Source organism: Squalius cephalus (genome assembly GCF_949319135.1).
Source record: "Squalius cephalus genome assembly, chromosome: 1".
NCBI lineage: Eukaryota > Metazoa > Chordata > Actinopteri > Cypriniformes > Leuciscidae > Squalius > Squalius cephalus.
In genome coordinates, this window is record NC_137122.1 from 18,024,748 (window position 1) to 18,038,695 (window position 13,948).

The 13,948-nt window shown below is 38.8% G+C and overlaps 2 protein-coding genes across 4 annotated transcripts in view; both read right to left on the reverse strand.

Annotated features, from left to right (window-relative positions):
- Positions 1–34: 34 nt before the first annotated feature.
- On the reverse strand, positions 35–8,452 carry ccdc134 (coiled-coil domain containing 134). Its single transcript, XM_079880056.1, has 7 exons — positions 8,268–8,452; positions 5,207–5,311; positions 4,984–5,105; positions 4,671–4,755; positions 3,292–3,473; positions 3,133–3,204; positions 35–1,136 (listed from the first exon to the last, which is right to left on the reverse strand). The coding sequence occupies exons 2-7, from the start codon at positions 5,304–5,306 to the stop codon at positions 1,011–1,013; spliced, it is 687 nt and encodes a 228-aa protein (XP_079736182.1). The 5' UTR covers positions 5,307–5,311; positions 8,268–8,452; the 3' UTR covers positions 35–1,010.
- Positions 8,453–8,900: 448 nt separating this feature from the next.
- Positions 8,901–13,948, reverse strand: part of mei1 (meiotic double-stranded break formation protein 1) — a 52,656-nt gene continuing 47,608 nt past the window's right edge. For all 3 annotated transcript variants that reach the window (XM_079877180.1, XM_079877181.1, XM_079877179.1), the window contains 4 exons: positions 9,873–9,976; positions 9,402–9,533; positions 9,135–9,238; positions 8,901–9,007 (listed from right to left, as the gene is read on the reverse strand). In XM_079877180.1, the coding sequence (XP_079733306.1) occupies positions 8,947–9,007; positions 9,135–9,238; positions 9,402–9,533; positions 9,873–9,976 (401 nt within the window). In that variant the 3' untranslated portion in view covers positions 8,901–8,946. The remainder of the gene's footprint in view (positions 9,008–9,134; positions 9,239–9,401; positions 9,534–9,872; positions 9,977–13,948) is intronic.

The following is a 13,948-nucleotide window of genomic DNA, read 5'->3' on the forward strand; positions in this document are numbered from 1 at the left end:
CAGCACAAATGAACCGAGAAACAGCAAGAGTTTGTTCAATAGACTTTATTAATTCTGTCAGTAATAATCTCCCATAGATGCTGAACAGACTTATTCCACTAACAGTCACATGATCAGATCAATAAAGCCTGTATGAAAGCGTGTCGATCGTCTGAAACCCCTCCAGTAGTCGGACAGACAGAAGCGAATCAGCACAGAACCGCATTCACACTGACATCAGTTTGATTCAGATTCATGGTTAAAGAGTTTCTCTGGCAGTGCAGCTCTGATCTGAGTTCAGATCATTAATGCTTGTCTGTTTCACATGGGCTAAATATACAAATCTTTAATCAATAATAGTTTCAAAAGGAAGCAGAAAGACATTAAATCACCAACAATTCTCTTATTAGACTATAAAGTATCCCCAAATAAAGCATTTATATTTAATCAAAACAAATGGATTTTATATGTGTGGAAACAATTTCTGACTTTATATTATCAAAACGTATCAAGTTTGTGTTAAATATCGAAATAATCTGCCACTGCAGTGTCCAAAATACCTTCATCTGAGACACAAACCTACTTTGACTCCGCCCACTCAACAGACTCCACCCACTCTGGTTAACCTGGCAAAGAAGACTCCGCCCACTTAGGCCACTCCCACTCACTATTAACTCTCCCACTGATGACTCCACCCATTATACTTGACCACACCCCCTCGGGCTACCCTTACAGGCATGACCCCCACCCAATCAGATAACTCCTCCCACTCCTTACCAACTTACCAACCCCATTAATCTGACCCCGCCCACCTGACCCCTCCCATGGCCCCTCCCCCTTAACCCCAGTACAGAGCTACAGCACTTAACACACACACACATTACCAGCAGTGGATCTAACGCAGAGCCTCCTCAATCAAACAGAGTTGAACACAGAAGTGTTCAGAGACTCGTTGTGAATCCTGTAAACCTGTCGAGGCCCGTGAGAGATCCAGCACAGGCTCCCTGATTGAGTGTGAGCTTCTCCCGCCTCTATAACTCGCTGCGAGAGCGAGAGATGCGCGGGCCCTTGCGGATCTCTTTCCTCTTCTCCTCCTTCCTCCTCCTCTTCTCTTCCTCACGCAGAATCTTCTGGAAGGCTTCGGCCGTGTGCAGCACCTGAAACACACACAGACTCACTTCAGCACAACACAGTCACACTGTAGTTCACACATGAACAAACATGTACACTGTAGAACGATCAAGTAGAAACCAAAGCAAAACAGTCACTAAAAATCTAATGGTAATTATTATTAAGGTTTATTGATTGATAATTTCACAGGAGAATAGTAGAGTAATAGAAGTCTTTAAACACAATCTGAGTTTATCTTATTGACTGATGAACAACATCTGAAGCTCTGCTGACTCCTACTGGCTCCATCTACACACTACAGCCCATCAAATACACTGACTTTGTCCAATAAACACTTTAATATTTTAAGATGAGTGAATAAAGTGCATTAAAACTCATTGTAGTCCGCTGATCAGTTAGATTTTATCAATTTAATTTAAAATTAGTAAGTTCAGAGTGTTCATGTTTTCATACATTTGATTTTTTTTTTGTTATCTAAAATGTTGTTTTTTAGTTAGATATTTTTATTAATTGAATTTAAAATGAGTATATTAAGGACTATTTTTTTTAATCAAATATTGTAAATTGTAAATTGAGAATGTTTTTTTTTTTCATATTTAGAATTTATATATATAATATGTTCATGTTTTCAAATATTTATGTAAAATGAGAAAAAGTTTTTTAGATTTTTTTTTTTAATGAAAATACATTTTTAGCCATAAATGAACTGAAATATAAAATGTAATTTTTATTTAAAATGTTTTATTTTGTGATTAACTGTTTTGATTTTATTATAATTTAATTTAAAACGAGCAAGTTCAGACTGTGGGCCAGATGTATTTGCGAACGCAGCGTTAATGGCCAAGACGCAGAAAGCGCTTGATGTGAAACCGCAGTGTGTGTGTTATGTACCAAACCTGCAGTTCATCAGGTAATCAGCGCCTGTCCCCACCCACTATACCGTAAATTGCGCATATTTAAAAGCGCAATTGAATGGGCCTCCTCCTCTCTTTCCATCATGGATCAGCCACCAAGTCAGGCAAAACAGCGAAAACAAAAATTTAGCGATAACGGATCTGCTTGTTCATGAGGTAACAGCAAATTTAAACATCATACAAGGCTGGAATTCCACACCCACACAAAAAATTCTGGACCGAAATCACAACAAAAAAAAAATCACTCATTTCAATTTCATAATTTTTCGTTTTCACTCAACTGAAAAAGTGTGGCAAAAATCTTTTCAGCTCGTCTCCTTAGCCTATGTGTTCGTCTTGCTCGGATTACTGCTGCCATTTCACCAGGAGGCATATTCCAGGAAACCCGCTTCCTAAGTTACACCTGCTTTTAAGAGGCGGAGAATTTTCAGCACAAAATAGAGGCGTGCTTTCACTGTTTTTTTCTGTACATAATGCGGAATACATAATTAGGCGCAGTTTACGCTTCCCCTCCCATCTCTTTATGTGACACTCCCACTTTCCCCTTGACCATCCCATGAATGCATATGTCCCGTTCGTACATACCTCGCCATGGTTTTATGCACACTTTGTGAAAAAAAAATGCGCCTGAAGTGGGCGCAAAAGCGTTAGTACATCTGGCCCTGAGTGTTTTCAAAAATTTAAGTAAACTGAATTTTTTAGTGCATTTAAAAAAATAATTCAGTTTTTGAGTAGCTGGTTAGATTATGTTATTAATTTATTTAAATCAAGTTTAGACTGTAAATGTTTTCAAATATTTGAGTAAAGTGGGAAACAAGTTTTTAGAATATTTTTAAAAATGAAATTTGCTGAAATTAAATTGAGTTCAATTTGAGCCATTAATGACCTGCGATTTATAATGTAAAATTATTAAGAAAAACAACAGTATTACATTTAATGTACAGTACGGTGACTGAAAAACACATTGGTTAACCCCCGATTTCATTATTAACAAAATCCAGTGGACATAAACATGACAATCACATCAACACTATAACATATCATTATTATTAGATTATTATAATATATAATATCCATCTATATGTGTGTGTGTGTGTGTGAGACTCACGTCGTCTCGTTCAGTGCGATACGGGTTGAGGAAGTCAGCAGATTTCTCGGTGATGCCCAGTTCCTGTGACATCTGAAGCAAACACACACATACAAGTAAAACTCATTTACTCTGAATAATGTCATCATGCTGCTATTTCCCATGATGCCGAGCACTGACCAGCGTGAGCACGTGCTGATGCGCTCCTCCGCTGAAGACGCCGGTCTGGTTGCAGAAGCGCAGGCCCCAGCGCAGCAGAGCGCTCCAGTCCGCGTGACGCTCGTAGTAATGATGAACGATGCGCGGGAACCGCAGAGCCACGTCCCCGAAGAACGCCGTGTTCTCCACCACGTGAGAGTACGCTAGAGAAAACACACACACACTCAACTCGGTCAAATACTATTATTATAAATCTCCACCACGTGAGAGTACGCTAGAAACACACACACACACACACACACACACACACACACACACTCAACGTGGTCAAATATTATTAGAAATCTCCACCACGTGAGTGTACGCTAGAAACACACACACACACACAAACACACACACACACACACACACACACACACACACACACACACACACACACAGTTTCACATCAGTGTTGAAAACAGTTATTTACATTTTTATTTCAGGATTCTTTGATGAATGGAAAGTTCACAAGAACTGCATTTATTTGAAATATAAGCTTTTGTAACATTATAAAATGTCTTTACTTTAACTTTTGATCAGTTTAATTCATCCTTGATGAATAAAAGTATTAATTTCTTTAATTTCTTTCCCCCAAAAAATTAAATAAATTCGTACTGATCCCAAACTTTTGAACGAGAGTGTTTAATGTTACAAAAGCTTATTTTTCAGATAAATACTGTTCTTTTGAACTTTATATTCATCAAAGAATCCTGAAATAAAAGTGTAAATAACTGTTTTCAACACTGATAATAATAAGAAATGTTTCTTGAGCATCAAATCATCATATTAGAATGATTTCTGAAGGATCATGTGACACTGAAGACTGGAGTAATGATGCTGAAAACACAGCTTTGATCACAGGAATAGATTATATAATTAATTATTATTAAATAATTATATTAATATTATATATGTTTTACACTGGAATAATGTTTCACTGTTTTTACTGTGTTTTTGATCAGATAAATGCATAAGAGAGTCTTTTGTCCAGTGATGTGTCTATATAGTTGATATTTAATCTCAATATTTCATTTACATGTATTCATCATAAGAACACAGCAGTTCTTGTGTTTATCAACTGATAGATGTCAATCTATAATGAAATTAAACCGTATATTGATGAATATGATAATGTCTTTGAGCTGATTTGGGGACTTTAGCTCAGCAAATACTGATATATGAGTGTAATCACATTCAGCTTGTTTTTGATTGATGTTTTTCCTGTTTATTCCTGACCAGCATGAAGCGCTACACAAATAAATGACATGATTTCAGAGGGTGTGTGTGTGTGTGTTTTGAGTGTTCAGTGTAAAGTGATGAGTGATAATCGAGTGTATTATCAGTAAGAGTCTCTTCACCTTCTTTGATTTTGTCGTCGAGTGGAAACGGATCGTCCGGCTGCATGTTAGCAGCGATAAGAACAGCTCTGGAGTCCTCCAGCACCTGCACACACACACACACAGAGAGATCAGACTCGATCAGGCACTCTATATCAGACTGAGGCGCTCTCTCTCTCTCTCACACACACACACACACACACACATACACGATCTTTATCAGACTGAGGCTCTCACACACACACACACACACTCACACAAACACAGAGATCAGACTGGATCAGACGCTCTTCATCAGACTGAGGCTCACACACACACACACACACACACACACCTTGAAGAGGCCCTTCAGCATGATGTCGATGATCTTGTACTGCTGGTTGATGTCGTTGAGCTCCACCAGGTTCTTCAGAGCCTTCAGCTGATCTTTCCTCTTGGTCTCGAACAGACGCTTATCTGAGGGAGACGTTCAGGACAACAAACCACACACACTCACACACTCAAACACACACACACACACACACACACACACTCACTGGTGTGAGTGAGGAGGATACAGATCTCCAGGTTGGAGTCGTGTCGATGTCTCGGTGTGTCCGAGTCAGAGCCGAGGGCCGCCGGAGCCGCCAGCAGCAGCAGAGCGCAAACACTCAACATGACCACTAGAGGGAGACACACACACACACACACCAGAACAATCACAGAAATAGTGAGACATAAACTCGGAATTGCGTGAAAAACTCAAAATATTGAGATATAAATTTAGAATTGTGAGGGGAAAAAACAGCAGAAAAAATCTTTCATTCTGTACAGTTACAAGAACACTGATGTGCTGGACTATATAAGCTTGTTTTCGCCATGAAATAAAACATTGAAAAAGGTAATCGCAACTTTTTCCTCACAATTTTGACTTTTTCTCGCAATTCCGAGTTTATATCCCACAATTCTGAGAAGAAAAGTTGGAATTGCGAGATAAAAAGATGCAATTGTCTTCGATATATTTTTACTATTTATTGTCGCAATTCAAAGTTTATATCACATTGAACTGTGAGATATGAGCTCACAATTGCTAGAAGAAGAAAAAATCTGAATTGCGAAATCTAAATTCAGAATTGCGAGAAAAAGTCAAAATTGAGAGATATTAATTCGGAATTGTGGAAAAAAAAGTCAGAATTGTGAGATATGAACTCGGAATTGCGAGAAAAAAGTAAAAATTGTGAGATATTTAACTAGCCTAGATGTGAGAAAAAGAAAAGTCAAAATTGTGAGGTAAACTCGTTAATTGCATGAAAAACTCAAAATAGTGAGATATAAACTTCAAACTGTGAGGAAAAAAGTCAGAATTGAGAGATAACTCGGAAAAAAAGTGAATGGCGAGAAAAAAGTCAAAATTGTGAGAGAGAAAAAATCAGCAGAAACAAGCTTTCATACTGTACAGTTACAAGAAGACAAAATATTATATAAAACAAAAATAATAATGTAATCAATAATTAAAATTGGATATAGCCTAAACATCAAAATACAAATGCATCTTTTCACAACATAATGACCATTATAAAAGAGTTTGAATAACTCAAATCTTCTCTAAAATTAAAATAAGTATTGAACCTTTCAATAAATAAAATTAATAAATAATATATGATTTCAAATTTAACATCAGACTAAAGTGGAAACGTGAGAAAACTGAGATATAAACAAACCAGAGTTTTCCACTCCTGGCTAATTAATGGTGATTTCTAGATTGAATGCTCGAGTTCCTGTTTATTTGGGCCCGGAAACACTGAAACATCCATTTTCTGTGAAGCTCTTTTAAAACATTATGTATTGTGAAAAGTGCGATACTAATAAACTTCAGATGAATTGACACTAAACCAGTGAAAGATGATAATCCAAACCTGTGTTACTTTCTTTCTTTCTTCTGTCGAACACACAACATATTATGAGAAACATGTTTTTGGTAGGGATGCACAGTGTTTTTTTTTTTTTTTTTTTTTGTGTGCCGATATCAATTTGAACAAACAATCCGATACCGATATTTGTCACTTTCTCTCTTATTTGAATTTTTTTCATTAAAATGGACAGTGTTTTGATCACGTTTTAAATGAGCAAAGGTATACAGTGGTAGTACTAGTTAATTTATTGCTGTATCATCAAATAATTTCTAATGAACATGGATTGGATCCATTTAATTCAGCAGGCAAACATACATAAATGAATACAACAGAACAGGATACAAGCACATAAACAGTGCTTTTTATGGTTGGGTTTAAAAGTAGTTTTCAGGTACGGAAATAAAGTAAACTAATGTAAAATAACTCTGCATATAATTAAATGCGCCACATTAATCCTTATTAAAGTTATTAAGTCAAGAGTAGTGAGTGATTTTCTTTGGACGTGTGTGAATTTCTCACAGTGAGTAGAATTGAGTTCAGTTTTCTTGCGCTTGAATATTTAAGTTCACAAGGCTTAAAACCTCAAAGGATACATGCCGCATTTCGTACAGATTTCATTTAGTTTTGGCAAGTATTTAATTATTTTACCCAAAGAAAAACATTGGATTGTGAAATTCAATGAGATATTATACAGCTCAGTGCCTTCACACAGTTAATAATGAACCGTCGGTTTGTCATATCGGCCTATTTTCATGCTATATAGCCGATGGCTATGAATTGATCAAAAACAAATCAGCCGATACATCGGTGCATCTCTAATGATTTTGTCCATATAATGAAGGGTTCAAAGTTGTTTGATCCCCAATGCTCTTCAGAATATCTTCTTCAGCGTTCAGCAGAAGAGAGTCGCCATGCAGGCTGGAAATGGCACGAGGAATGACCCATTTCTGGGTTATGCGATCCTTAAATAAATTACTTGACTGGAAGCTTCAAGGCAAAATCCTTGTGAGTGTAATAATCATATCAGGGGATGAATCTCGTTCTGATGATTGTTATATGATACACACACGGTTCAGACAGTCTAAAGTGTGTATTTGTGTTGTTTAGACGTGATGCTCCAGCATCTGCTTCAGACCGACTGAAACTATAAACCCAGAGGGATTTGTGTTTAATATTTCATGTTTGCTCAGAACCAAACCCACAGTTCTACTTCCTGTCCGGAGACACAGAGCTCAAACCAGACTAGTTATTAATCAATAACCACTTTGATACAACACATTTAATAATTATAAACACTATTATTTTACAATTATTAATAGTAAAAAATATTATTAACAACCAATATACTGATTATTTTTCAGTCAGTCAGATAATGTAACCCCTCCTCATAGCAGCAAGGGTTAACCAGTCCAGTCTGTCAACTATAGTGTCTAATATCATAGAAATAATTCATACAAAGAGTTTCCAGCATCATAATTCACATGGAAATACTGCAGTACTGAATGATTACCATATTAATTTACCCTGGTATTCAAACAGCACCATATGGTATTTGATTCAACCATCATCACCATTAGCAACTGAACTGACATTAAACATGATCTGTAAAATACAGTATATAAATCACGAGAGTATATTACAGAATAGAGAGCGCATCCCTACGTCGCGTCATAATCAGTGCAGATGTTGCAGCGGTGATCGCGTGCGTGATGCGGATCGCACTCACCTTCACCTTCAACGCGAAGCGCGCGCGATCATCGGCGAAACGCGTCGATCCTCCGCCGATTCAAACGCTCGTGTTGCGATGCGAGAGTCGCGTGCGATCGGGTCATTCACATGCCGCGCGCGTCCTCCAGTCCGCTGTTGCCACGCGATTTCCGCACGGAGCGATTAGAGCGACGCACCGCACGCACGCTGACGTCAGCCTCGCGTCATCACGATCGATCATCGATAGCGTTTGATAGGCGTTAATTCTTCAGACGCGGCAGATGAAAACATGTCAATACTGATATTGATCAACACGAGACACAGATTACAACAGAAACATCTGTGAAATAATTTTTATATGATTACAAAATTAATCAATAACCAGTTTTGCTACTCACAAAATATAAAACGAGTATAGTTATTTTTAACAATAATAATAATGAATATTAATCAATAACCATTTTTGCTACCACTCACAAAATACAAAAACTTGTTTAGTTTAATAATGGATATTAATCAATAATCATTTTTGTTACCACATAAATTATAAAATGAGTAACTGATTGGCATTAATGTAAATAAGCATATGAACATATTTCAGTAGGACATCTCTTTCGTAGAAAAAGTAGTACAACTTTCCAGAGGTGTGTTATTGTGTTATGTGTTATTGTGTGTGTGTGTGTGTGTGTGTGTGTGTATCAGAGGTCCTGAGCACCGGCTGTGAGGTCTGACAGACAGACAGAGACCCGTCCAACCCGACTGACACACTCTGTGTTAAGGACACACACGGGTCAGAGGAATGTGTGTGTGTGAGTGTGTGTGTGTGTGTGTGTGTGTTTGTGTGTGTGTGTGTGTGTGTGTGTGTGTGTGTGTGTGTGAAGGATACAGCATGCGTCTGTTCGAGGCGTCAGAGGGAGGAAGAGGTTGGAGAGACTCCAGTAAAGCATCTATCCTCATCCTCAGATCATCAGGAGGAGAAACAGCACAACACTACACACACACACACACACACACACACACACACACACACACACACGCACACACATCAATGACAACATGACTGCTTTTCTGTATTTCTGATCAAATAAATATAATTAAAATCAAATATAATTAGATCAAAATAATAATATGTGTGTGTGTGTGTGTTGCACACCTGTGTGAGCATCGTGCTCAATGTGTGTTTGCTGTGGTCAGTGAGGTCCGTCACTCCTCGTCTCTCCACCTCCTCACACACCGACTCAACTTCTGACTTCCAGTGCGAGACACTGCCGCTGAAACGCACCAGCTGCGAACACACACACACGTCGATCAGTCAGCAGAACATGCATGTGTGTGTGTCTGTCTGTGTGTACATGTATAACTCTTTGTGAGGACCGTTTGATTACGTATGTGTGTGTGTGTGTGTGTAAGTGTGTGTGTGTGTGTGAGAGTGAGTGTGTGTGTGTGTGTGTGTGTGTGTGAGAGTGAGTGTGTGTGTGTGTGTGTGTGTGAGAGTATGTATGTGTGTGTGAGTGAGTGAGAGTGTGTGTGTGTGTGTGTGTGTGTGTGTGTGTGTGTGTGTGTGTGTGTGTGTGTGTGTGTGTGTGTGTGTGTGTGTGTGTGTGTGTGTGTGTGAGTGTGTTACCAGTGTGAGAAGCTGCAGTGCCGCAGGTCTCAGGCTCCCGTCACACGACAGTAAAGAGAAGAGCAGGAAACAAGTCCAGGGCTGATGAACCACCATGTGCTGCACTACACACACACACACACACACACACACATTTCTTCATATAAAGCAGCCATATTTAGCCTCTATATTTCCCTCACAGCACAAGGAATAATTCACAATATTATAAATGTGAATATAGTCAGTCAGCAGGACTTTGTAAATGTCAAACCAAATTTGTTTTTAAATTGAGTTTCCTTGTTTAGGCGCTATCCCAAAAAATGGCCAGCAGGTGAAACACACACACACACACACACACACACACACACACACACACACACACACGTGTTTTCCTGTCACCGATTAATACATTTCTGCCACAGTATCATCTCGGTTATCGTCGTAACACTCGTTTCCTGAATGACTGACGCGTTGCGATTTCACTTGGGAGCCAAATCCACATTGAGTGCTAAGAAACGGGCCAATGGACATCGGCGAGCGAGATTTGTATTTTGCTCTGACATAGATCGAATGCTTGGTCTTGCAAACTTTATTTAAAGGGGCCGCAAAGCAAACAAGCGTGTTGATCGTTATTTGTGCAGACTGACCACAAGAAGATTATAAGTTGACCTCATGGAATCTTTTAAATGTGAAAGTAAGAAATTGACAGATGGAAAGAACTGTCCTGTTAGTGTAGCCTTAATGCAATTGGTTAATTTGTCATTTAAAAAGTGTTGATTTGAGCAAATTAATTGCATTCCCACTGAAAAAACAAGCGTTCTAGCACGAAAATGTTGCCTATAAATAGTGTTGCGGGCCTTCTAATCAAATTCACATGATCAACCTCTCCTCTATTTTGCTTGGTGAACTAATGTGGTCAGAGCCAGGGTTTACAGGACTGCGTTCTCTGGAATCCTCTCAGACTTCTACATTCGGATTGGTTGCCGCCGAACCGCATCATAGCTCATTACCATAAAGCTGACCTGACTTCAACTCTCCTCGATTCCCACATCCCACTTCTCGCCCTCGGTGTGAACGCACAGGTTCAGTCAGTTACGTTCGACGTTAAGTCAAATGACTGATGCATTGGGGTCCCTATGGAAAGCTCCACAACTGCTGACCCTTCCCAGCGGCCCGTGTAAAGACCCGTTCACACCAAGAATGATAAATATAACGATAACTATAACAATAACTATATTTGCGTTCACACCAACGAACGATAACGGTCTGTATATTCTAAGCGCGTGCTGCGGTTTCAAAGTGTGTACAATGTTGAACAAACATGTTTTTGCTGTTCTTGTTGCATTTACACAGCTTTAAGTTCATAAAGTGTTTAGAGTGAAGCTAGTGTAATCGAGCTAATAATCTAACAGTGAATTTAGCTGACGTAGTCATATAGTGGAATAAAAACAACACCTAGTCTTTATCACTGCGGCTTTAAAGGAAGCAAGACAGTGTTGTGGAAATGAGTGCCGGATCCCTGAGGTAAAACTTCTCATTGTTTATTCAGAGGATATATACGATTGTTTTCCATATCCATATCCAAGGGGCTTTGACTTGTCAAACAGTGGTGGATTGTTCTGGACTTCGGCGATTAACTTAACCACAATGTCATCTGTCATTTTAAATGCGCGAGACCTTTAAATTCGAGTGGATTCTGATTGGGTGTCGGTGTTTTATTGTTCAACAGATGGAAAAAAAGTGATCCAAACTATATCGTTCCTCGTATCTTTATCATTATAGTTGTGGTGTGAACTCTCCTATTCTTTAAATGTTAATATGATGTTCCTGAAACATTATTTCAAACATTTTTCGAAAGAGTAATAAGAACACAAACTACAACTTTATTCAGATGATTACTTAGATGAACTTAAGATAAAAGACATTAACTCTCTCAAGATCTGATTAAACAACTCCACAAACAGCATTACCAGCTTCACTTATTACTAAACAGACTGACTTTATTTCTGTTACACATCTACAGAAGATCTTATTGAGATGTTGGTTTAGATGTTGATGTCTTATTGAAAATGTTTCGTTTAAGGTCACCATCATGGAGATCTGTGTTTGCTTTAGTTGGGCTCTTGACCCTTGACTTTCATTAAGTTTGTGTTTTATCAATAATCGCAGGTGTTTATGGAGAACATTTCTGCATTGATTGTACACGTTCCTCCAACGTAAAGAAAACTGGACATTTTTTTACATTCCCAGAATCAAAACTGAATATTTGGAGAATGTTCTTATAACAAAATTCTGTTAGCTGAGTAAACACGGCAAAAGTCAGATTTTCAAGAAATGTCACTTTTAACAGTAATAAAATGTAAGTTATACAAACAGTAATATACTGGCAATACTGTTGCTAGTAGTTTACCTTAAAAACAAAAAACAAAACTTCCTTACACTGCTTTGTTATTTGGATGATCTTCTGGTGTGCTCACGGGTTGAAGTTGGTGCCAAAGAAATGCTATTTCCTTTTTTTGAAGGAGCGTCAGGTTCCTCGGCCATGTTGTGAATGAACATGGAGTCACGACTGATCCTGACAAAATTGCTGCCATTACAGCTGTCACCGAAAAGGATCTCATGATGGATGATGGGGCCTCACCTTCCCAAAGAAAGATCAAATCCTTTTTGGGTATGGTCATGTATTACCAACGGTTCATCCCCAACTGTTCCAGCATCGCCAAACCGCTCTTCACGTTAACCGTTGCAACCAAAGAGAAAAAGGGATTCTCAAGGGGTGGTGCTGTTTTTAGGAAACTCAGCTCGTCAGATTGGACTAAAAAATGTGTCCTATCCTTTGAACAGCTTAAGTCGGCTCTTGTGGACTCTGTAATGTTGGCGCACCCTGATTTCACCCGGCCATTTATCCTCTCTACAGATGCCTCCCTGGATGATATAGGAGCAGTATTGTCACAAGACCATGAAGCAGAGTCCAAGGCACGACCTGTTGCCTTTGCAAGTAAGGCTCTTACACAAGCTCAGTCCAACTACCCATCTTGAGTTTCTGGCGTTGAAATGGTCTGCCTGCGATAAATTTAGCCATTGGCTTAAGGGACATACTTTTACAGTCTGGACGGACAATAATCTGTTGACCTATATTTTTACGAAGCCAAAATTAGACGGGTACGAACAGAGGTGGGTAGCTAAGTTGGCCCCGTTCACCTTTGACATCCAGTACATACCTGGCACCAGGAATGTGGTTGCCGACGCTCTGAACCGTCAGCCGTTTGTTCCCAGTTTTGTGAGTCATAGATTAGTGGCAGAACCCTACAACCTTTTGCTTGAACAGTCTGAACAGATAAGGAAAGACACCGTACAGGATTCCTTTAGGCTCGGTGCAAATAGCCAATGTGTTGGAAATTCATTGGAGCAATGTTCCTTGTCTACTGATCAGGTCTCTGCTATCTTTGAAGCTCATGCAAAGTGGGATGTGGGAGCAGAGAGGAGAGTCCTTTCCTGGCTTGTTCAAGAGACCCATCGGATGATGCCTGCTGCACTCTAAAAAGAGATGTGTTAAAAATGACACATGTTGTGTCAGTTTTAACACATGTAGTGAGTGTGCTCAGGGACAACACATGTTGTGTAGATTTTAACACATGTTGTGTAGATTTTAACACATGTAGTGTGTGTGCTCAGGGACAACACATGTTGTGTCAAATTTAACACACAACCTGTGTCGATTCTTAACACATCTCTGTGTTTATAAGGACTACACATTTTTGTATTACCTTTAACACAACTAATGTGTTATTCCTCTTACACAGAAGTGTGTTGAAACCTTTTACACACTAATGTGTTATAGTTACACAACTTGTGTCAGATATGTGTCACATGTGACTGTAGTCGGTGTGTATTTGCCAGAGTTACTTCCTGTGTTTTTACAACTGAGTGTTTGGATGAAAACTGAAACGTATTGTTAACTTGTGTTTATGTAGTCCAGTGACGTTTAATAAAGAGTTTGTTTGAACATTTGGATGGTTTAGACATCATGAATCTACATAGACAAGCTCTTATTGAGAATTAAAGGGATACTCCACTGTAAAATGAAAATTCTGTCA